This window comes from Folsomia candida, unplaced genomic scaffold (assembly GCF_002217175.1).
Source record: "Folsomia candida strain VU population unplaced genomic scaffold, ASM221717v1 Fcan01_Sc007, whole genome shotgun sequence".
NCBI classification, from domain to species: Eukaryota; Metazoa; Arthropoda; class Collembola; order Entomobryomorpha; family Isotomidae; genus Folsomia; species Folsomia candida.
The window spans coordinates 5,020,082-5,042,639 of NW_019091199.1; the positions used below are offsets into that span (position 1 = coordinate 5,020,082).

Sequence of the window (22,558 nt, forward strand, 5' to 3'; positions counted from 1 at the left end):
GTGCGTCGTGCATGGGGCACTAATTGGGCTAATTATTAAGATGGGGAGATTGCGTAATTGTTAATTGACTTATGTATGTACAAACACGTGGAAAGAAAGCACGCTTACATAACAACAAATTGATGACGGTGTTTTCTGGTACAATCAAAAATTAGGCTTGCACACTCTTAGAAAGCTAGTATTAAATCATTAATGACTGGAGTACATATGTATGTGATTCTACCGGCACTGGTTATAACGAGTATTACACTTTAGTAATAGTGTATTCCTGAAAAATTTACCCCTCGGAAACAAACTACTACCAATCGGGTAGAAAGTTATCATCAAATCAACACCCGTACGGAGTAGATATCTAACTCTACCAGAATTTTAGCAGTGTATCATCAAATTGATGACGTTTCTTTGTCCCACGATCAAAAATTAGGTTTCTTAGCTTACGTACGTGCGATGACCCATTTTCATCACCTTTTTTTCCTTACCTGGCACTTGATGGACACGAATATAATATGATTTCGCCATGCTTTCACTACCGCAATTTCGTCGCTGTATGTATAATCCTCGAGGCTACAGACATAGAGAAAAAGTCTGTTTGGTTTGTTCTCCTCTCTCCCTTAAAAAATGGATGATTCTGTGGCCTCGAATGAAAAAAATTCCAATTTTCTTCATGACTGAGAACCGATTGTCCCTGTCAAAATGAGAGACTGGAGAAAGTCTTTGGATCCCTAGGTCTGGAGGGAAGGGTCATAAATCACGTGGTTGTTATCAACTTATCTGTTCCTGGCCTCCTCCCCAATTCATGGAGTCCCATCCCATCTTAATCTCGATGCTCGTACTCCGAGTGGGTGTGGATCTTGACATGATCCTTATTACGGCAAAAAATAAAGAAAATGTATCTACTCCGAGGCAGTGTTTCGTTTCTTAAGGATTTTCTAAGTACATTTCTTGCACTGCAATGGAAGAAATGCGAGGTGCAAGAAACTGGGAGAAAGTGCAAGAAATATGCGCCATCTAGTCACGCGGCTTATGAGCTATAGCGACGGGTAGTTTCTTGCGCCTTGCATTTCTTGCGGTCAAAATAGCTGCAAGAAACCAATTTTTTGCGATTATTTCTTGCACATGGTTGATTGCAGTGGCCGCGGAAGCGACAGAGAACATAGGGACAGCGGAACAATGTGCCCATGGTTATTCCGTGTCCTAATCATCTGTACATCTTATATAAACCCCTCCCTGTTCTACAATTTCAATGTCCCCAAATGTCCCAACGGCTTCTGCAGCCACTGGTTACTTGCATTCGAAACCCTGCTGCTGATGCGAGTCTTCTTTCTGAATAATCCATTTTCCATGCAATTGTTTCCCCGTTTTTCTCAGAGGAAAAAATAATGAAGAAGTGTTTCTCTGAAATTGAGTGGGAATGTGAAATTGTATTTTTGTATGTATTTATTTATTTCAGACGCTCGAGGGAAAGGCTTCCCGTCATCGTCCTCATCAATAAACGGGGGTGACGGGGGTGGAGAAAACATGGGCGGCGGCGGAGGCGGCGGTGAAAGTGCGAGTGGCGAGGGCGGCGTGGGCCTCGCCATAGTGGTCATTCTACAAGGGGAGTCGTGGGAATGGGGGTCAGGAAATGTCATCGATGGCTCCTCCCTGGCCTCGTACGGACACGTTATGGTCATCACGCTAAATTATCGGCTCAACGTGTTGGGTAAGGATGAAAATTTTTAACATAATTTGTCGTCATATTTCATCGTTGTGATTGTGCACAATGTTAGAAATCCAGTATTACCTAAAATAATACCAAGCGGTATTAATACATTCCAAAGTGACATTGTAAAGTTATTCCATTTAGTAATACTTACTATTAACATTGTACCACATCTAAAGGAATTTTTCAAAGACAATTACTTAGGCATAATTTTAACACCAAAGTGGTAGCAACTTTAACACCCGGAAATCAATATCTGCGTGAGCATACCAGATTTCTAAAGGTGCCATAAACTTGAATTCAAGATATTTCAAAAAGAAGCCTCGCTTTAAGAATTCAAGATATTTAGAAAGTCTGTACCATTTTAATAACCTAAAACCAATTCAGACGAGCAAAATTGGGCCAGACTTAAGCATAATGAACTAAGCAACCTTCCTGGAAACAGTTTCACTTTGCTAGCTGACCTTAATCTATGACTTATGCACCCATAACAGAACATACTTTATCTCGCAAACCTCTTCTGAGACACATCTGTTAATTCAGCATTGGTGAAAGTGGGCAAGATTTTGTTTGTTAAGTAGCCTCACTACCAAACCAACCTTTCTATTTCCCTTCTTGGCCTCGCTCTGTTGCTTGCTTACCTCCTTCCTTACTTTGGAATAAGGAAGGAGAAAGTCAAAGCCTAATCTGTTACCAATCTGATTAGATGAGCTTTGTGTCTCCATCTCCTCGTCCGTAGTCCGACTTGACTTGACCTGGAAGTTAGAAAATGAGATTTTCCCCCAACCGGATTAGTACACGAGGAAAAGCAGATCAAGCTAAAATGTGGCACATTCATTACGTTACGTTTTAGCGATTACGTTTTTAATTAAAGATTTCTCCTTTCCCCTTCATAAATATATGGAACGTTACGAATTAGTTTAGCGCAAAAAAAATCTGTGTAACACAAAGGCAGTAATTTACTTAACGTCTTCGCAGTAACATTAAAATCGTTAATTACTTTCTCCTCCGTTATGATTAATAGTTTGTTGGCACACTTGACTCTTTGCGAGGGTGTAGTATATTTATAACCTTGTTTATTCTGAATAAATGTGACGTAACCTTTTTCCGTTTAGAAAACTGGCGAACAAGTTGTTGATGCTTACATATTTTAGTCTGGTCTACTTTAGCGGTGGAGTTCAGGACCCGCGGAAGCTGTGGGGACATTAACATTGTAGGGCCGGGTTTATATAAGATGAGGAGATGATGCGGACATCGAACAACCGTGGGGACATTGTCCCTCTGTCTCCGCGGCCACTGGACTTGGGTTAAGTTTAAGTTTTTGTGTCCATGCTTTCACTCTGGATGGAGCAGTTTGCTGCTGCTGCTGCTGCTCATTAATCTAAATTCCTAAGAGACATAAAAAGGTGTCTGTAAGAAATATGGGGAGTAATCAGTGTCCCCGAGACAAAAGGCTCAGAACTTTGTGAGGCGATTATATGGCTTAGGATGTGCGTAAGAAGTTTAAAAGTTGGGTGAAAGTTTCTCAAATTAATCTCCATGAGGTTTGTAATCGTTTTGGGTAAATGGAGGCGCAGGCAGGCAGGCACACATCGCCTCATGAGGAGGGTTATGAGGAAATCTGTGTACTTAAACATGACCACATTTGCCTCGTTAATAATTTCTTAACGTGGAGATCACTCTTATCACTCTTTAAAATGGGCAGTAAATTTCGCCCGGCGACCCATTCGTCTCTCAAAAGAGCGGTATTGATTGCCATCCTGGCGGAGAGACGTCTTCGTGCTCGTTCACATTTGATTTCTATGCTGTTGTGTAACAGCTAGGAGAAGAGTAATGATGACGATGGGTAGTGTTGCAGTCCATGCGAGTCCCTGGTGACGGACAGGGTTTCGTGTATGGAGGGCTTGCTGCATTCTTGCAGTGGGAAAGAAGTAATGCAAGAAACTGGGAGAAAGAGTGACAAATACACAGCCACGTGTATAAAGTATGGCGGTGGTGGGTTGTTTCTTGCGACATGCATTTCTTGCAAGCCAAAATACCTGCAAAAAACACTTTCTTGCAGTTATTTCTTGCACGTGGTTACTTGTCAGCGTTTCGTTCTTGCGGATTTGCTGAATTTCTTGCACTGGAAATCAAGAAACTCAAGAAATGCGAGGTGCAAGAAACGGGAGAAAGTGCGAGAAATATGCGCCATCTAGCCACGCGCCGTATGAACTATAGCGGCCGGAAGTAGTTTTTTGCACCTTGCATTTCTTGCAGATCAAAATATTTACCCGCAAAAAAACACTTTCTCCCCTTCATTTCTGCACCCGGTGACTTTCACCCGAAACCCTGCTGCCTGATCTAATAGAGTTAGTAATACAGTAGTTGAAGTGGTACGTACATAGTGGATTCAAAGTAATTGAGTCACACATTTCGTAAATGGTAATGGAGCTAGATGGTCATGCCAGCCTTATTATACGGGCAGAAGTGTGTACCAAACAGTTAGAGGAAGTAGTCGTGAGCAATAAAATAATGAATTGGATTGGATGGAAGGCAAGAGAAGGACCAATTCTGAGAGTTACAGACTTTGTTTGTTAGGCTTCATTCATTTCAAGGTCTGTAATGTACTACGGACTAAATAGAATCGAAGACCAGACGGAGCGATCAATAATTGCAATGACCAGACCAGATCAACAATCAGAATATGTGGGATAGTCAGATCACCAGACGGGGAGTTACATCAGGAGCAAAAGTATCGATTTTGGCGGGTATAATTCGTACACGAGAACTAGAACGTTTCCAGCTAAATAAAACTGTTGTGTTTTAATCAGTGTTTCGTTTTTTGCGTGTTTACTAAATACATTTTTTACAATGCAAAGCAAGAAATGCGAGAAATGCGAGGTGCAAGAAACTGGGAGAAAGTGCAAGAAATTATCGACGGACGTCTAGCCACGCGCCGTATGAAACATAGCGTCGGGATGTAGTTTCTTGTGTTTTGCATTTCTTGCAGGTCAAAATACTGCAAAAAACACTTTCTTTTTTGCAATTTCTTACAATTACTCTCGGTTTTAACATTTTACACAGCTTACTCACAACGAATCGTTATTAATCAGTCTCTGCTACCATTATAAAGAAACTGCTACCAGATATTTTTCCCCTCTTTCCACTTACTTAACTGCATAACCGACCGACATATTAAGAAAAATTAGCAATAATTCAAAACAATTCGAGCATTTCGTACTACATATTCCGCTGCGCTGGGTAAGATTCATGCCAGCCATTAAGTTAACTTTTCACATCAGGATTGTCACATGGCGTCTTTTCCATACACATCCTCCTCCTTTTTGGCTGGTTGAAAGTGGAGCAAGTAAGTTTTGTCGTCTTCATCTGCACTGGACTGGCCTGCTTCTTACTTGCTTGCTTCCATGTTGGCCCAACTCCAAGGGGGAAAAGAAGAGTTGAGAAATTGAGAGGAATCAACCTCATCTCCTTGATAATCTCATTATATGCATTAAGAACGTGGCACTTTTGGCAAGTCAAGGCTCGGAAAGTGATTGCTCCTTCGTCTTCCTTCTTTTTTCCTACTTGGCCATCTTCCCTCCAAGAAGAGGAAGAAGAAGGAGACCCATTTGCCATTCAGGATTCCAAAAATGTTCAAAAAGTGGGCGAGTAATCTCGCTGTAATCTAAAATGGTAATAATTAAGAAGTACTACACCCACCAGAGACCAGAGACCCACCACCAAAAGGGCGGCGGGGTAGTAAAGAACGAAATGATTTCTGTGTCCTTTTCATCTCTTGGAGCAGAGGGGGGATATGTATGCATGCTCAAATTTTCATGTGATCACGTAACACTTTGTGCGTGTGTTTGCTAACTCGCATCGATCACAAAATTTAAAAATATTTTTATATATTTGCACATATTTCTAGGTTTTCAGATATGCAAATATATTTATAAATGTTTCCGCTATTCCGCTATTGTTTGTTTAAAAAATACGTAAATATTCTAGACATTTTTTCAAAAATACATATATTTTGTAAATATTTTAACGATATGTAAGAGACGAAATTCTCCAAAAAAATTGGACCACAAAAAATCCAGAGCATTATATTCAGTTCCAGGGTGCATAAACTTTTTTGTTGTCCGTGGTTTCTCCTAAGGGGGTGATGCAAGGATGAATTTTTTTCAAAAAAATTAAAAGTTCGGGAATTCCATGCGATTTTGCTTAGAATTTGGTGGTTTCCATGGCAAAATCGCATGGAATTCCCGAACTTTTAATTTTTTGAAAAAAATTCATCCTGGCATCACCCCCTTAGGAGAAACCACGGACAACAAAAAAGTTTATGCACCCTGATTCAGTTCAGACCAAGGTCCTGAATTTTACTTAGTTACGTGTCTACATAAGGTTAACTCATTTGATGGTAAATTTTGTGACCGAGAGCTTGGGACGAGTTTGGGATTATTTTGGGGAAAAAATTCGTTGTTACGTGAAGTTAAGGCCATTTTAATGTAAATTTATAAAATAATGATGAAGATCAAGGCCGGTGGTGGTCAAAATTTAGACAGCACGACTTTATACAGATGTATAACAATTACACCGTACATCATAATTAACAAAAGACAAAAATAAATATCATAACGATTAAACTTGTTCATATGAATTTAGGATGGAATTAATCAGTTCCAAATCAGCTTCGGCTGGATCGGGAGGAATCTCGAACTCTTCGTCGTCATTTGTTTGAACATTTTTTTAAAATTTAATTTATTAACATAAACATTGATAAAGTATGAAATACACTTAGTTGGCTTGGGGAGTAGAGGAAAAACCCGATGTTGGTGGGTTGGGAAAACCTTTACCTGATCCGGATAGGCGTCCGAGATCACCATTCGGCCCCTTACAGGATTTTTGTAAATAAAACGACCTATCATTTAAAATTTGAACATCGTCTTCGCCACCTTTACTTTTGGTTGTGGTGGCATGACCTGCCTGCTACATAATTATTTGAGGAGAAATGACGGCTGCAAACGCCAAACTTGTCAAGTTTAAGTGATGACGTCGTCCCAATAGCTTGAGAAATCCAAATACTCCGAAGACGTGCATGTTTTGCATTTGGAATCGAATGAACTTTGTGAGAGGGCTTTCATTTTCTGTTTGGACAGTTCGAAATTGCACAGTTTCGCCCCATTATGCTAAAAATGACATCAAATTTGCTCCAAGATCGTTAGTTTTGACCACCACCGGCTTTGATCTTCATCATTATTTTATAAATTTACATTAAAATGGCCTTAACTTCACGTAACAACGAATTTTTTCCCCAAAATAATCCCAAACTCGTCCCAAGCTCTCGGTCACAAAATTTACCATCAAATGAGTTAACCTTATGTAGACACGTAACTAAGTAAAATTCAGGACCTTGGTTCAGACAGAATTCCAAATTTTGTGAAAATTTTTACATTTTTGTTTATTCCCACATATTTCATAAATATGAAATTTTTTCTGCTCCCCCAATTTTTTAAAATACATATCCGCCCTCTGCTCCTTACTTATCCTCCTCTCAGCAAGGAGGAAGAACTACTTTCTCCTCGTCATAAATTGTTAATTTGGTCTCATCTCATCCTCCTCGAGAAGAAGAGAGACTAATGGGATGCCTGGATTGGAGCTCGGTATTCTTTTTTTTAAAAAAGGTCATCCCATTATTGAAATGGTTTCGAATTAATTCAAAAGATTAAGTGGGATTAAGTTATCGCACGGTGTCATTTTTACTTCCTCATCAATTTTACGGCCCCAATTTTGTCACTTACATAATGACTGACGCCGTGTTGACGGATCGTTTCAAAGGGAAAATTTAGTGGTCGGGTTGATTTTATATTTTACCCGGTTTAATCACGACGGAGTGATGATGATGACGATGATTACGCTCACTTAGGCCTAACCACACCGTCTCGTCACTCACTCACTGATGACAGAAGACAAGTTTACTACCTAGTCGATCATCTAGGTATGTGCATACTTCATAAATTTGAATCAGTCCTGCCTGAAGTTGGTATGTGTAAAATTTGAGTAAAATGAAACGGCATACTTAACGGGGGGATGGTTCTAATGGAAAAGGCGAGTTCATAATTAATATTCCTCGACACAGAAGCCACAACGCCCATTAAGATAACAAGTGGAGAAATGGTGGTGTGGTTGGGTTGGTTGGGTGGTGCACGTAGGCATACATATTTAGCAGAGATATATGTACGTACATAATCTTCCGGCCTTGTTGATGACGAGAAGTGAAGAACTTGGCAGTGTTTCGGGTAGGGCATCCAGAATCGGAAAATTTTGAAAAACCGGTTTTCGATTTTTCCGATTTTGGAAAACTTTCGTAAAACCGGTTTTCGATTTTTCCGGTTTTTTAAATTTTCGTAAAACCGGTTTTCGATTTTCTCTAAAACCGGTTTTAAACCGGTTTTCAAACCGGTTTTCTACAAAATTTTAAAAATGTGTTAAATATAATGTGGCGAAATTTAAAGTTGAACAAACTTTGGGCATTAATTTGGAAAAAAATATTTCAGAACAATTTATTTTTTTATGAAAAACACGAAATGACTAATATTTTGTAGTTCTAAAACAATTTTTATAAAAAATCGAAAACCGGTTTTCGAATGTGATAAAACCGGTTTTTTACAAAACCGGTGTTTTGGAAAATTATAAAACCGGTTTTCGGGGAAATCGAAAACCGGTTTTTAACCGGTTTTACAAAATCGGAAAAACCGGGTTTGGATGCCCTAATTTCGGGTGAAAGTAAAGGACCAAGTGCAAGAAATAACGGGGAGAAAGTGATTTCTTGTGGGTATTTTGACCTGCAGGAAATACAGGGCGCAAGAAACTACGACTAGAAGCTTTAATAGTTCATACATGGCTAGATGGCGCATATTTCTGGAAGTTTCTAACAGTTTCTTGCAGCTTCAGGTGCAGGAAGTTACCGCTCGTAAGAAATAACTGTTTGGAGTGTTTGGAGTTACAAGAAATGCAAGAAATGCAAGAAATGCGAAAAACGACTTTCTGTCGCTATATCTCATACTGCGCGTGGCTAGATGGCGCACATTTCTTGCACTTTCTCCCAGTTTCACCTCACATTTCTTGCGCTTCTTCCTCTACAGTGCAAGAAATGTAGCAAATAAACCCGCAAGAAATGAAACACTGGACGCTTACGAAACGAATACGAGATGCGACTAGTGGAAGCTGTAGGTTCTTGGAGATAGGTCGATAATCGTAGGAAGCAAGTACGTACGACGACAACTATTCGTCCCAACCAGACCAACTATCCGATTCACTTTCACTCACTTTCACAGCGAGAGGAGATTAACTCATTTTGCTTTCACCGGCCTTTGAGTTTGAATGAAAGTCAAATTTCACTTTATGTTTATTTTGTGTCAATATTTCCTTTGGCTTTAGTCGATAAAGTGGATCGTATCAGGGGAGGAGAGGAAACTATGGCAGTTATAGAAAGGAGGCAGGTGATGATATGGGTGATGACGGAGATAGCAACGTTTAGTGGCAGAACGTATGGCGTACGACGATTTCTATGAATCGGTAATAGTTCAAACGTACGTTTGTAGGTAAGCGTGGGCATATGAGAAAATGTGTTTAACTTCAAATCATGCGATAAGTAGGGCACCAAGAATTTTTGTGTAAGGGCGTATACCTGTCAGAGGGCGGATAGGTATTTCAAAGTATTTTTACCTATTGTCTCATGTCATGTTTCCAGGTTTCAAAACATGAATATATTTGTAAATATTTCCGCTATTATTTTAAAATCATGAATATTTTACATATTTTTCGAAAATACGTAAATTTTTCTAATATTTAAATGATACGAAATGAAATTTTTTTACTCGAAGAAATTCAATCACCAAGAACCCAGAGAATTACTAGTCGAAATGCAATTTTTTTTGGGAAAATTTTGATTTTTTCGTACATATTTCGTAAATACTTTGCATTTTTACGTACATTTTGAATACTTATTTCGTAAATACATATCCGTTCATTGCTTATAACTTCAATTCAATAACTTTTTTACCAGCCTTCTTGATGTGAAGGTCGATCCAATTTTCGCTTGTTATCGTCAGTTATAATAATAAATCGTTAACTTCCATCTTCATCTTTCCTTGCTTCCCAACTTTGGGCACATCCATCACCTCGATTTTGGCGGAAATGAAGCGGTTTTCTTTACCTCATGGTGATTTGAGGGTGATCATTAGCACTAGTTGTTGTTGCCTCTGCTGATTGATCTCAAGGGTAGATTTGTACTCGGATCGATATATTTATGCAATTCATCTAGATTTGTGCTCAGTCATGTGCTTCGCGGAGATTGAGCTCGTCTGCATGGTTTAGTTTGTATATGTTTCCATTACATACCTCTCTCCTCGTCCATGGTTTATTAAGTGGTGAAAGCCCTTTGTAAGATCGGCATGTCCGTCTGTCTGTCCGTTTGTGGGATAACTCGTGAACTAAAAGACATATCGAACGTAAGGAGGCACACCGAGTTACAAAATTGGCAATGCGGGCCATACCCGTCAAGGTCAAAAAGGTCAAAAAAACTTAACCGGCATAGGCAATTTGAGCGGGAATTTAACCTCGAATTCAATGATGACCTCCATTTTGACCTCAGATTTTACAAAAAGGTCATTGCTAAATTGTATGCATATTTATGCCACCAATGTAAAAAAAAATATGTCAGATAATGTGACAATTTTAATAGATTTTGAAAGCTGAGCATGAATATAATGCCGATTCTGACCTGCGACACCTCAGCCACCCTGTGAACAAGGTCAACGGTCGAACAGTTGTCGAAAACACGTCAGATGTGTCAATTTCAACAGATTTTAGACAGACAAAAACATATTATCCTCATCGTTGTGTATGTATAACACCCGGGTTTCACCTCTTGGTTATTCGCGTTGTCCGGGTTTATTGTGTATATTCCTTTAATTCCTTTCCACTAGAGGAAGTTGTAGAGTTCCGTTTGCTTTTGTGGCTTTATAGGATTTTCATTACTCATTCGGGCCAATTCATTTCCTCCCCTTGATTTCTTCATAACTGTGCATGTAGAAAATGGGATCAAGTAACGAGATCGAGACGGATGGCTAAAAAAGAAAGCCCTCCCGTTCCACCCTCATCAATACGGATTCAGGCAAATCTCCCTCTACTTTCTCTCTCTGATTAGACTCGTGGTGGTCTCGTGGTGGCGTACATATTCTGTTTCGTGGTCGTTTGGTCCTCTCCTTGTTGGTGGAGGCTCGTAAATAAATTTTATGTGATTGCATGTTCCGGCCTATTTATGTTTTACGTGTGTGTTTATAACCCAACAATCTCATTTCCTTACACTTTACGAGTAGAAAAGTGACCTACACGAGATAAATGGATGAATGACTTAATCGCCGTGAATACATAAAGTGAGAGGGAAATAAATACTACAACTACTACGACAGATACTATTTTGGTGGGTAAAAAATAACCCCATAAATACGTGGAGAAGTGTTTGCATTATTTTTCTAGAAAGAAATATATCGTTGCAAACGAAATGTAGCAAAAGGGTGAAACCAAGTGAGATATCCGAGTCGTATGTAGTTTTCAGTTAAACAACGTCTGAAACTGTCGAAATTCTAACGAAAAAAATTCGTCAATTTCGATCTTTAACTTTATCTGCATGGTCAGAAAATTATGCCGATTTTTGAAATCCCTGTCCACATCTACGTCTAAAACAAAAAATTCGGCATTTTTGACCTCGTCACCTTGACCATAGCTTGACCTGATGACCTACAATGCCCGTCTTCGAGTTTCTTAGTAATTCAAAAATTCGAAACACGTTGGTGAAAACCGCATGTCGAAATTCTAATCCGTTCAATAGTTAGACTACGTACAGACAAATGGACGGACGGACAGACAGCCAAGGCAAAACCATAACAGGGTTTCTCCCCTATAATAATGTGCAGAGTGATTTTTATTTAGTGCGCCACACTTTCTCCCTCGATGTTATATATTTCTACCAATTATTTTCCCGCACAATGCGATAACGGAAAAAGGATTAAGTCTGCGAATTGGATGGATAGAAAGTATGCACCTAAGCAGGCAGGCATCCTCATTTTGACTTAAATACACTCCTCATCTATCTTGTACGGTTCAATTCCCATTGATTGGTAGAAGCATTGATCTGTATCAGGAAGGTTTGTTATCATTATATAAATATGAGATTTACGATTGCCAGGATCCTGAGATAATCCAAGCCTTCGTTACGTTGGATATTATTCCTTCGCAAATTCAACCCGTCCATCCTATGCAGGACGAGGCAGACAGACACAAGGTATCAGTCTTTCCTCCTCCGCATCAGGGGCCACGGAAGCGTGGGGACAGAGGGACAATGTCCCCACGATTATTCGATGTCCCCATCATCTCCCCATGTTATATAAACCCCTCCCTATCCTGCAATGTTGATGTCCCAACAGCTTAACGACGAAATGCGCACATTTTAGTACTTTATAAATTACCCCGACATCAAAATTTCTGTAAAAAAGTATAATTTTTTGGTATTTTGTGAAAAACTCGACGTTAAAAATTCGATTTTTTTTCGATATTTTTGTTCTCAAATTTTAAAATTTTCTCCACCGACCAATGTTAAAAAGTGAATTTTTCCTGTTTTCATAAAAAAACTCAAAAATTGGAAACTGGCTGAAAATTTTAATTGGTTCCTATCATGTGTAATTATGAAATCAACATCGTACTGAAGGGAAATTTTATTCACAAATAAACCGTAGTAACGTTAGAAGTAGCTCACCCTGTCATAATGATTTATACAGAACTTTGCACCGAAGGTGCGGAATAAGCCGACAAAATAGATCATAACTCGTATATATTCTTGCACCCATGGTGCAACAAAAACGGCTAGCCGTTGCACCATTACTGCAGCATTACCATCCGGGATACATAATTTTGAAAACTTTGTCAAAATTGTATGACCATTTCTCCCGGATATTTTGCACTATTGGTGCGTTTTGCATCCCTTGTCTCAATTATTTCGCATCATTTTGTGTTACCGATTGTTAGATATCAACGGTGCTATTAATTTATTAAAAAATTCGATTCGGTTTGTTCAATACCAATGGTGCGCCTAACTTATGCACCAATGGTGGAAAATAAGCGGAAAAAATTGTTAGCCAATTTTGACATAGATTATTGCATACCAATTGGGCTACTAATTTGGGTCAAAATGGTTTTGGGACTTATTAATTAGCATCAATTGATGCAAAAAACTCGTGAACAGACAGACAGACAGACAGACAGACGGACAAGAGGAATTCAATAGCTCTCATGCTACGCAGGGTGAGCTAATAAGTAGTAAGAAGAGGATAATGCCCCCAGATGCCCACACGGCTTCCGCGGCCACTGTTCCCTCCGTCTTAACTATACGACAAGGACTTTCTCCTTTCCTTTATCGGTCAAATTATATAAATCGTTCTCATCTTAGCGAAGGGAAAGATAAGCAGGAGCACGAAACACAATGATGACGACGTGATTGTTAAATGAGCCAACAAAGGCGTACTCCGTGTATGTACAGGAGCAGACATTCAATTCAAATGGGAATTGTGATGTGACGTCTGTTTCTCACGATTGTTGAAGCATCGTCTGTCAGCATCGAGGAGAAAGCGGCTTTCTTCTCCTCTACTTTTCCTCAATTTCTTCTCTTGTTCTCTAAATACTTATCTTTTCTTATGCTTATGTGCTGTCTGTATCAGTGGAAAGATTCCCAGTGAAATCGGATGTCGGATTTAGTCAATATTTGCCATTTCACTTTCTTCCGTTTAATCTCCGAGTAATTGATAAAAGTAAAGAGAAAGTTGGGAGCCATAAATAGTTCCAGAGATAAAAATATATTATCCGATTGATCTCGGTGATGAAATACAATATATTTTTTGTCGGAACTGTGTAATCAAAGGGGAAGGTTGGCTGGAAAGTTTGTAGACACTTTTATTTGAAGTACTTATTTACAATGGAGGTCTCCCAGGGTATGGTCACGGATTTTGAGCAAATTAGTGTCAATCGATCATAAATTTAATTAGTATGAAATTTGCAAAAGATGCAATCTCCCATTGGGCACGTTTGGTAGAGATATTTGCATCCGAAGAGGAGAAAACGTGCAATAAATTTGGAAAGTGTCGAATTTGTCAGCTTTAAGGCGCGTTTTCTCCTCTTCGGATGCAAATATCTCTGCCAAACGTTCTCTTTGGAGATCTTGTCTTTTCCAGATTTCATATCAATTAAATTTGTGACCGTTTCAGAGAATTTTGGCCAAAATCTGTAAGCATACGCTGGAAAACCTCCTGTGTAAGTTGTTACGTAAACTGGGCCCACTTGTGTTCCTCATTTAATAATACCACCACCACATGAAACAAAATGACCCACAATTAACAAACAATATGCTCAAACCACCCACCCAATAAAAAGGACCACGTTTTGAATATCTACTCTGCAGAACATACGCCAACTGACATTAGCTCCTGTGCTGAGTATGTCGGTCGGTAGCAGATACATAGAAGCAAAGCTAGTGAGCTGGTAAGTGGCTAAGCAGAATTTCAAATTAAACTTGAGTAAACAGAGAGAAAAGGAGGAAATTAATCGAGTTTTGTGCTCCAAAATCCAATCCACTCAACGAAAAAGGACGGAAGAAGGGATGGATGGACGGAAAGCAGAGGAGAAAGCAGGGAACGAATGAGAAATGCAAATAGTGATGAAATGGATGGAGAGAGGAGAATCTAAAATGTGGGAATGCTCATGCAAATAGAGCAAAACTGGCTGAGCCCTTTCTCCACGCGGAGGATACAAGTGTGCTTTCTCCGTAAGGCTGGAGTGCCAGCTTTTGTTCTTGTTGCGAATATATGTACGAGTACGATCCACTTCAGGTTCCACTTCAAATTCAGAGTTTTCACTCATTTTGTTCGAGAGAGAGAGAGAGAGACCATAAAGAGAGGACCCATAAATAAATAATTACCGGATCACATTCAGAACAACGGGACGAAAGAATTTGGACAAAGTGTCGAAAATCTCCGCTTTCATTAACATATTCTTCTTTAATTCGTATGAAAGGAAAATGAGTGCTGAGTTAGGAGAGATTCACGAGAAATTTGAATATGTTCTTAATTGTTGTTTGTTGTGATTATCTGTTAGGCGAGAGAGGTTTTCATAAGCGAGGTCCTTTATAATTGAGGGATAATTAAGGGGCAAATGCATAGGTATATACGTATGTAAGAAAAATCGTTGAAACATGTATACACTTTTTTATACTTACAAAAAACGGCAAAATATTTCGAAATAATAATATTTACGGAATCTGTACGAAAACAACTATAAACAATAAGGATTTCCAGAAAATTTGTATTTTTGAATACAATGTTCAACATTTTTTGTAATCCAATTTCTTCGATCAAAAACATTTCGTCTCGTATCATTGAAATATTTACAAAATATACGTATTTTTGAAAAAAATCTCTCAAACATACTTATATTTTTCAAATAATAATATTTGAAATATTTATAAATATATTTGTATGTCTGAAAACCTAGAAATATGTAACAATATATGGAAACACTAGCGTATAGCCCGGCCAAGGCCGGGTTCTAGCGTTCCAGTGGGGGTGTGCCCAAAGCGAAAAATCCGTCATACTATACTTTAAATAATTCCCAGTGGAGACTTTGTCATACCACATACATACATCAGAGTGAGGGTTTGCCCAAGTCATGCTGCATTTTAATTAATCTGGTCACAGTACAATTTGATTTCCCCCTGTGGGAGTAGTTGAATAGCTAATTACTTAAATTCTTACTTATTCTTACTTATTCTTACTTAAATTCGAATTGATATGTGACATCACGAATAAGCTACATTTACCCCCCACGGTCACGGGAAGGTCACGGGGGCCTCGGAGGTCAAAACCATTAACGGCGTTGGATTTAGCGTCAAAAATACATTCGAATTGATTTGCCACTCGCTGTGGGTGGAGTTTCTCAAACTAAAATAATTAATTAGTAGTGTTTATCATATGATAACCACTATTGATGAGTGATGTATGTATACTGCTCACTCACTCAATTTACTTGCACACTGTGTTTATATACAAAGGCATTTAATTTGAGATTGATGGCAAGCGTACGTACGTGAAAGTCACGTGCAGGCGAAGTGAGACTCATGCAGTATGAAAATTCTTGCCTGCAGTGGTTGCTCCGCTTCCTTCTTTGTCTCCGCTACGGGGCAACTTGAACTTGATCACAGAGTCAGCGACTTAACACTAACGCTTTATGGAAGTAGATGTTGAAATTTTTGTGATCTATACGAATTAGGAAAGTTTTATTGTCGGTCGTCATCAAACGAAAAAGTTGAAAATAAATGTGTCCGCCCTCTGATAATAATCTCTGAATTATAGGGTATAACCCCAGAAGAAAAGAGTTTCTAAATTTTAAAACGAAAGTAAATATGTATGCAGCCCATTTCAAAATTTGATAAGACTCCGTAAAACCCGAGATGTTTCATAAGCCCACACAAATTGCTATTATTTTGCGAAGTTGTCCCACACATACCCAAGTTCTCGTCTCTTATCCTGTCAAAAGTGTTATTTTCAAATACAAATCACTCCAGGACGCGGACCACCCACCACATCACATACGCTGCATGATGCATGTCGTGGTCCTATTAGTTTTAGACGGCCTTAAATTATCCTGTCCTCTCAATCTCTCTCTTTCCTCGTAATTTCGAAATTCTAATCTTTCCATCCCAGCTTTCTCCACCACGCGTAGGAGAACTTTCTCCTCGCAAATCCCTCCCTCCGTCTCCCACAACTGTTACATGTTGAATGTCGACTTGTGCGATAAAACCCACCATAAAACAAAACAAGTGTTGTTGTCTTGTCTCCCCCTTGTCAAGTCTCTCTTGCATATCAAAATCCACTAAAACAATGCACCCCTTCTCCTCCAGCGTATTTAGTTTACTTACTCAAGAACGTGACAAACATTTCGAATCTGGGGTACCTAATCTAGTGCTCGGCATGAATCCGAGTCCGATTCGAATTCGACACGCTGGGATTCGAATTTCGAGTCCGACTCTCAGGTTTTAAGGAGTCACTAATCCTGATTACGAGTCTGAATCCAGCATTTTGGGATTCGAGTCCATCCTCGTCTATTAGAGTCTATTAATTCGAGTCCGAATCGACTCTGGGATTCGAATTTCGAGCGCGAGTCAGGCTCTGACTCCCTGTTTTTCCTAATTCATCCATCTCGACTCCAAGTCTTAATCCTTAATTTTGGAATTCGACTCCGACTGAATCCGGATTCGGGTGAATCCGATTCCGGCCTATTAGATTCTTATGCATGAGTCCAAGTTCAAATCGACTCGAATCTCGATTTCGACCCCGACCCGGACTTCGTGTTTTGTAGGATTCGTCCGCCTCGACTCCGGATCCAGCATTTTGGAATTCGAGGACCAAACCCGGCTTCATGCGGAGTCCTAACTCAATCCAATCCCGACTGGGTCTGGATCCAAGAAAAATCTCGTTTTCCTCTCCTCAGGGAGAAATAGACCCTAATTATTTTGCAATAGTGATCAATATTCCTTTCAGTAACAAGATCTAATAATAACTCGGTTTGAAAAGGAGTGAAAGTTTTGCAAGAGAGAAAGTAAACTTTGACATTCTACGATCGAGGAGCAGCATTTGATTTGCAAATTTATTACATTACTACTCCTACTCCCGCTAACTCTTGGCTAACGAGAATTCCCCCAGATATCGAATCCGTCGTTAAGTAGTTGTTGGATTGGTGAAGAGTTACAAATTGCATGGAGACATTAAATTTAGTCAGCAGGGACCAACTTTTAAGGGGAGAAAGAGGATGACGTTTTACGCTGTGGAGGACAAACTTTTAATAAAAGTTGAGAGCTTGTCGGATAAAGAAGAAGCACCCCTTAAACACAGGGTTTCCTTTCGGGCGGGTTTTCTACTACATTTCTTGCACTACAAAGAAAAGCAAGAAATTCGAGGTGCAAGAAACTGGGAGAAAGTGCAAGAAATATGTGCCATCTAGCCACGCGCTATATGAAATACAGCGGCGGGAATTCGTTTTTTGCGCCGTGTATTTCTTGCAGGCCAAAATACATAACTGCAGGAAACTACTTCCTTGCCGTTATTTTTTGCAAGTGGTTACTGTTGGTTCTGCTGCGAGAGTTGGAATCCATCGCCGATTTACATTAGCCGACTGAGCCGACCAGGATAAGGTGATCTAAATTATTTAATATTTAATTATTTACTTATTTATTTATTTATTTTGGCGTAAACATCATTCAATTTTTAGTCTGGAATTTGGAAAATTGATTGACTTTCACGTTAAAATAAAATTAACTGATATTAAATAATTATGCGGTTCGGCTGGTTCGGCTGGTTCGGCTGGTTCGGCTGGTTCGGCTGGTTCGGCTGGTTCGGCTGGTTCGGCTAACGTAAATCGGGGATGGATTCCAACTCTCGCAGCAGATTGCACCCGAAACTGCAAGAAACTGAGATAAACTGCAAGAAATAGCACCATCTAGCCACGCATCATATGAACTACAGCGGCGGGAAGTAGTTTCTTGCATTTTTTGCAGGTCAAAATAACTGCATGAAACCACACCACCTTTATTCCCGTTATTTCTTTTGCGTGATTACTCGCACCCGAAACACTGCTTAAATGGAGGACGGAGAAAGCAGTGACGACCAAGAACCAATGTCCTCGCTTTTACTTGTATTAAGTTGGATGGCAGATGGCAGATCAACTTATTCAAATTATTGAAAGGAATTTCTCGACACTCCGTTGTGTCAGAGACAGGAAGGAATACGATAAATTTTGAGGAGACCGTCTGTCGATTTATGGAGGGTGGTGAAATTTAAGAGAAAGTCATCAATTAAAGGAAGCCGAGGAGGAGGAGATGGGATTTGAGTGAAGATTCATAATTACGCCGTTAAGATGGGATAATAGATAATAAAAGTGATTGGTTTTAATGAATGGGAAGCAAAAAAAGAATAAATTTTGAATGTTTCCTAACCCTAAAATGAAATTTGTAATGTTTCCCCGGCCAAAAATGACATTTTTTTACTGAAGTATTTTAAGTTTACTTACAAGAATTCTTGCTGATTCTTCCCTTACCTTTGAACATTTCGTAGTTAACGACACAGTAAAATTATACTGCATCAACTTTGACACTTTTACCCATACAAAGAGACAAAATTGGTTAAATTATCGGAATGAATGAATGAATAGAAATTGCAAAATTACCATAAAGGTCGGTCCCGCTTTCACTCCACTTTTTTCTCCCAGCGTGGTAATCCTTTAATTTAAAGAGACATTTCAATCCCATAAAGTGTGACGATTTAAAAGTGCAAAAGCATGAAATATCTGAGGGGAGAAAGTAGCAATTCTTTTGATAGTGGTTTAGGTTGGTGATTTGTCTGAGGAGAACAAATTCATCCACGTACTTTCACCGTTCCTTCCTGATGATGATGACGACTAGTTGGTTGATTTAAAAGAGACGATGGAATTTCTTCCGTTACACAACTTATCTGTTTTGCTAGGTAGACGTATAAGCCAGGCATTTGGCTGTAGTCATCATCGGACTTTCAGGATCATTAGGGAGATATACGTAGTTGTGTGCAGTGGCCGCAGAATGGAGGATGGGGACAGTGGGGTAATGACCCGCCGAGGTTATTCAATGTCCCCATCATCTCATCATATGCCCATGTTATAGAAACCCCTCCCTTCCCTATCCTACAATGTTAATGTCCCCCCGATGTCCCCACACAGCTTCCGCGGCTACTGGTTGTGTGTGCGTAGTAAAAGGAAATGGAGGAAGCGATTTAAATATGAAAACTTTCTCCAAACTGAATTATAATGATGTCATAACATTACGCAGATCCACACTTATCCGCAAACTTTTGTGTGTACAATCTGGAAATGGAATCGTGTTTTTCCACCATCACCTTTTCTATAAAAATCTATAAAATTTAGGTGACGAATAAGCAAAAAATTGATTACATTTTTGCAACGTGCAAAAAATTGGGAGGGGAAAGGAAAATTGCAAAGTTTTGTGGAGAAAAGAACATTAGATTAAGTGGTGGGAGTTTGGGTGTTTTTCACGGAACCATTATGCAAATTTATGAATGAAAGTCTGGCAACGTAATTATTACGACTTTCTCCTCCCATTTGGAAAGCAGGATTCAAGTAGTTGGGAACACAGTCGGGTTTACAATAATTATTGAAATGTGGTGGAAAATGCAGTTAGTTTGGTGTGTGGTTCCACAGCTTGCAGGGAAACTAACAGGTTGGGGGTCTCGGATAGGAGAATGGGTGATTTTCATACGCGTTACGTGCAACAATCGCGACGAGTTTTGTTTGTTATGTGCAATTTCTAGTAGTCTGAAACTTGGTTTTTATTAATGTTTTCAGGTTTTTTGCAAACCACGACCCAACAAGGAAACTACGCTTTGATGTACGTATGGTATTTTAATGTTTGAATTTAGAATAACACTGTTAAGTATTTTTGATTTGTATATTTAATTAATGGGGGAGTTTGAGAATTTTTATTGGATGGAATTTACAGGGATGTGGTGGCAGCCTTACACTGGTAAGTTATTGGATAAATCGTCATGATAATTACTGAATTGTTAGGTTAGGTTAGGTATTAATTAGAATCAACAAGAGACATAGTCGAATAACCTTCAAATGATTTAGGACGAAGCTGAAATCCCCCCGAGAATTTAGGCGCAATTGAAAGTTAAATTAAATTAATTAGGATAATATTGCTGCTGCGTTGTTGAGTGACCTTATAGACTGCATAGCTCGCAATAAATTGGAAAATTGATCCATTTGAGGAGAATGAGTAGTTATTCAGCAGAAAATAAGCAACTTAATTTTCGAACAACGCAACTTTCTCTCTGTAACTTGAGACTAATTATTAAGAAAATTATTACGTCATAAACGTTATGTCATTCATATCAATCATACGAATTGTACGCGTGAATCTTGTCTAGGATTCGTGAAAATGCCGGCGCTTTCGGAGGTGACATTAATCGTATCACTGTACTCGGTCACCGGACGGGTGCCGTCATTGCAAATTTTCTTATGCTTGCCCCAGTAGCGTCAGGTAACGGACATATTTATATACGAAATAAGTACAAAATAACAATCTTGACCTTAACTAATTAGATAAATAACAATTTTTAATCCCTGACTTCAGAACTATTTCACCGCGTCATCCTCCTCTCCGGCTCCGCCCTGAGCCCCTGGTCTTTTCAACGCCATTCGAAAAACAACGTTCGAAAGTTGGCAGAACAGTTGAAATGTTTACGGGACAAGTCACCCCCTGGGGTCACCACCCTGTTCAATCCAACCCATCGAGGCGGCCAACCTGGTCCCCACAATCTGAAAGGGTCCCCAGTTTCCGTCTCAGCCGGCGACGCCCTGCCCGACGTGGGACCTTGTCTCCGCCTCGTTCCTGGGGATGAGCTTCTCGCCTCGATAAACTCGGTGCTTCTCTCGCCCCGATTTTTGGCCAGATTTGGTCCACTCATTGATTCCTCCGTGGTCAAGTCGGACTTCGTGGCGGAAATGAAGTTTGACAACTCGGGGCGCTTTTCCCGCTTTCCGCTGCTCATCGGGACCTCGACGGTGGAGTCGTTCGGCGAGCTGAACACGGAAGACATCGAGGACGGGCTGAGTGAAGGGAAACGTGACCGTGTTTTGAGGACGTTTGTGCGAAATGTGTTTGTCTTTCATTTAAATGAGATTTACTCGACGATTAAAAATGAGTATACAGACTGGGAAAAACCGAGGAAAGGTGAGTAGTCAAAGGGAGAGAGGGGTGAATTATAAAGGATTTATTTATACATGTGTGCGTGCACTCTTAAAAATAGTGTTACCCTTTCTTTTGAAAAGTTAATGGATGCTGAATTTGAGATTAAACAAGCTATACTAAATCCAGAGTTAATCTTTTTCTTAATCAAGTTAACGTTACTCTGGGTTTACGGTGCGATGACCCCAGAGGCTCCGATTTTGTAAACCACAAAAATTTCGTAGCTTTAGATAGATAAACGCATGTTTCGGGAATTTTTAATAATTCTCACTTTAAAGTTTAAACGAAGTTATAACGGATTCCGCAATCGGGAATTTGCATTTTTCTCATGAAATTTTGAGGCTTTGACATTTTTAATGCATGAGTGATAAAAATGCAAATTCTCGATTACGGATTCCGTTATAACTTCGATTAAAGTGAGAATTATACAAAATTTCCAGAAACATACGTTTAATTATTTATGTAAGGCTTCATAATTTTTGTTATCTTATGAAAATCAGAACGAGCCCACTGGCATCATCGCATTGTTAGCACGATTTACTTCATGTGGAATTCAGAGTGCATTTATTGTTCAAAACGGTAACATATCTTAAAGCGTGTGGTATTTATTTTTGCGCAGACTTTATCGACGTGAGAGACTCGATATTAAACATACTCTCTGATGGGCTGACGGTAGCTCCGTTAATTCAAGTGGCTTCCATGCATTCCGCGAAAGCGAATGCCAAGACGTTCCTCTTCCATTTCCAGTACGAGCCGGATTCCTCAGTTTATCCAAATGTGAGTGCTTCTTACATAATTCGTAAACACTTTCTTTCTGAATTATGGATATATTTACATATCCACTCACAATTGACGTCTCCCAGCGGATGCTCTCCGATCTTTAACAAACTAGTGTTAACCGATCACAAATTTAGCTAATAAGAAATTTGCAAAAGATATGATCTGCCAATGGGCACGTTTCACAGAGATATCTG

The 22,558-nt window shown here is 39.4% G+C and overlaps 1 protein-coding gene across 3 annotated transcripts in view; it reads left to right on the forward strand.

The window, feature by feature from the left end:
* The window catches only part of LOC110852667 (neuroligin-1), a 107,757-nt gene that overhangs the window by 70,029 nt on the left and 15,170 nt on the right, over nt 1–22,558 (forward strand). For all 3 annotated transcript variants that reach the window (XR_004835315.1, XM_022100776.2, XM_035853937.1), the window contains exons 4-9: nt 1,451–1,702; nt 20,180–20,222; nt 20,334–20,357; nt 20,764–20,876; nt 20,970–21,569; nt 22,204–22,361. Coding sequence is in view for 2 of the 3 variants with exons in the window: in XM_022100776.2 (XP_021956468.2) it covers nt 1,451–1,702; nt 20,180–20,222; nt 20,334–20,357; nt 20,764–20,876; nt 20,970–21,569; nt 22,204–22,361 (1,190 nt within the window). In the remaining variant the exon portion in view is untranslated. The remainder of the gene's footprint in view (nt 1–1,450; nt 1,703–20,179; nt 20,223–20,333; nt 20,358–20,763; nt 20,877–20,969; nt 21,570–22,203; nt 22,362–22,558) is intronic.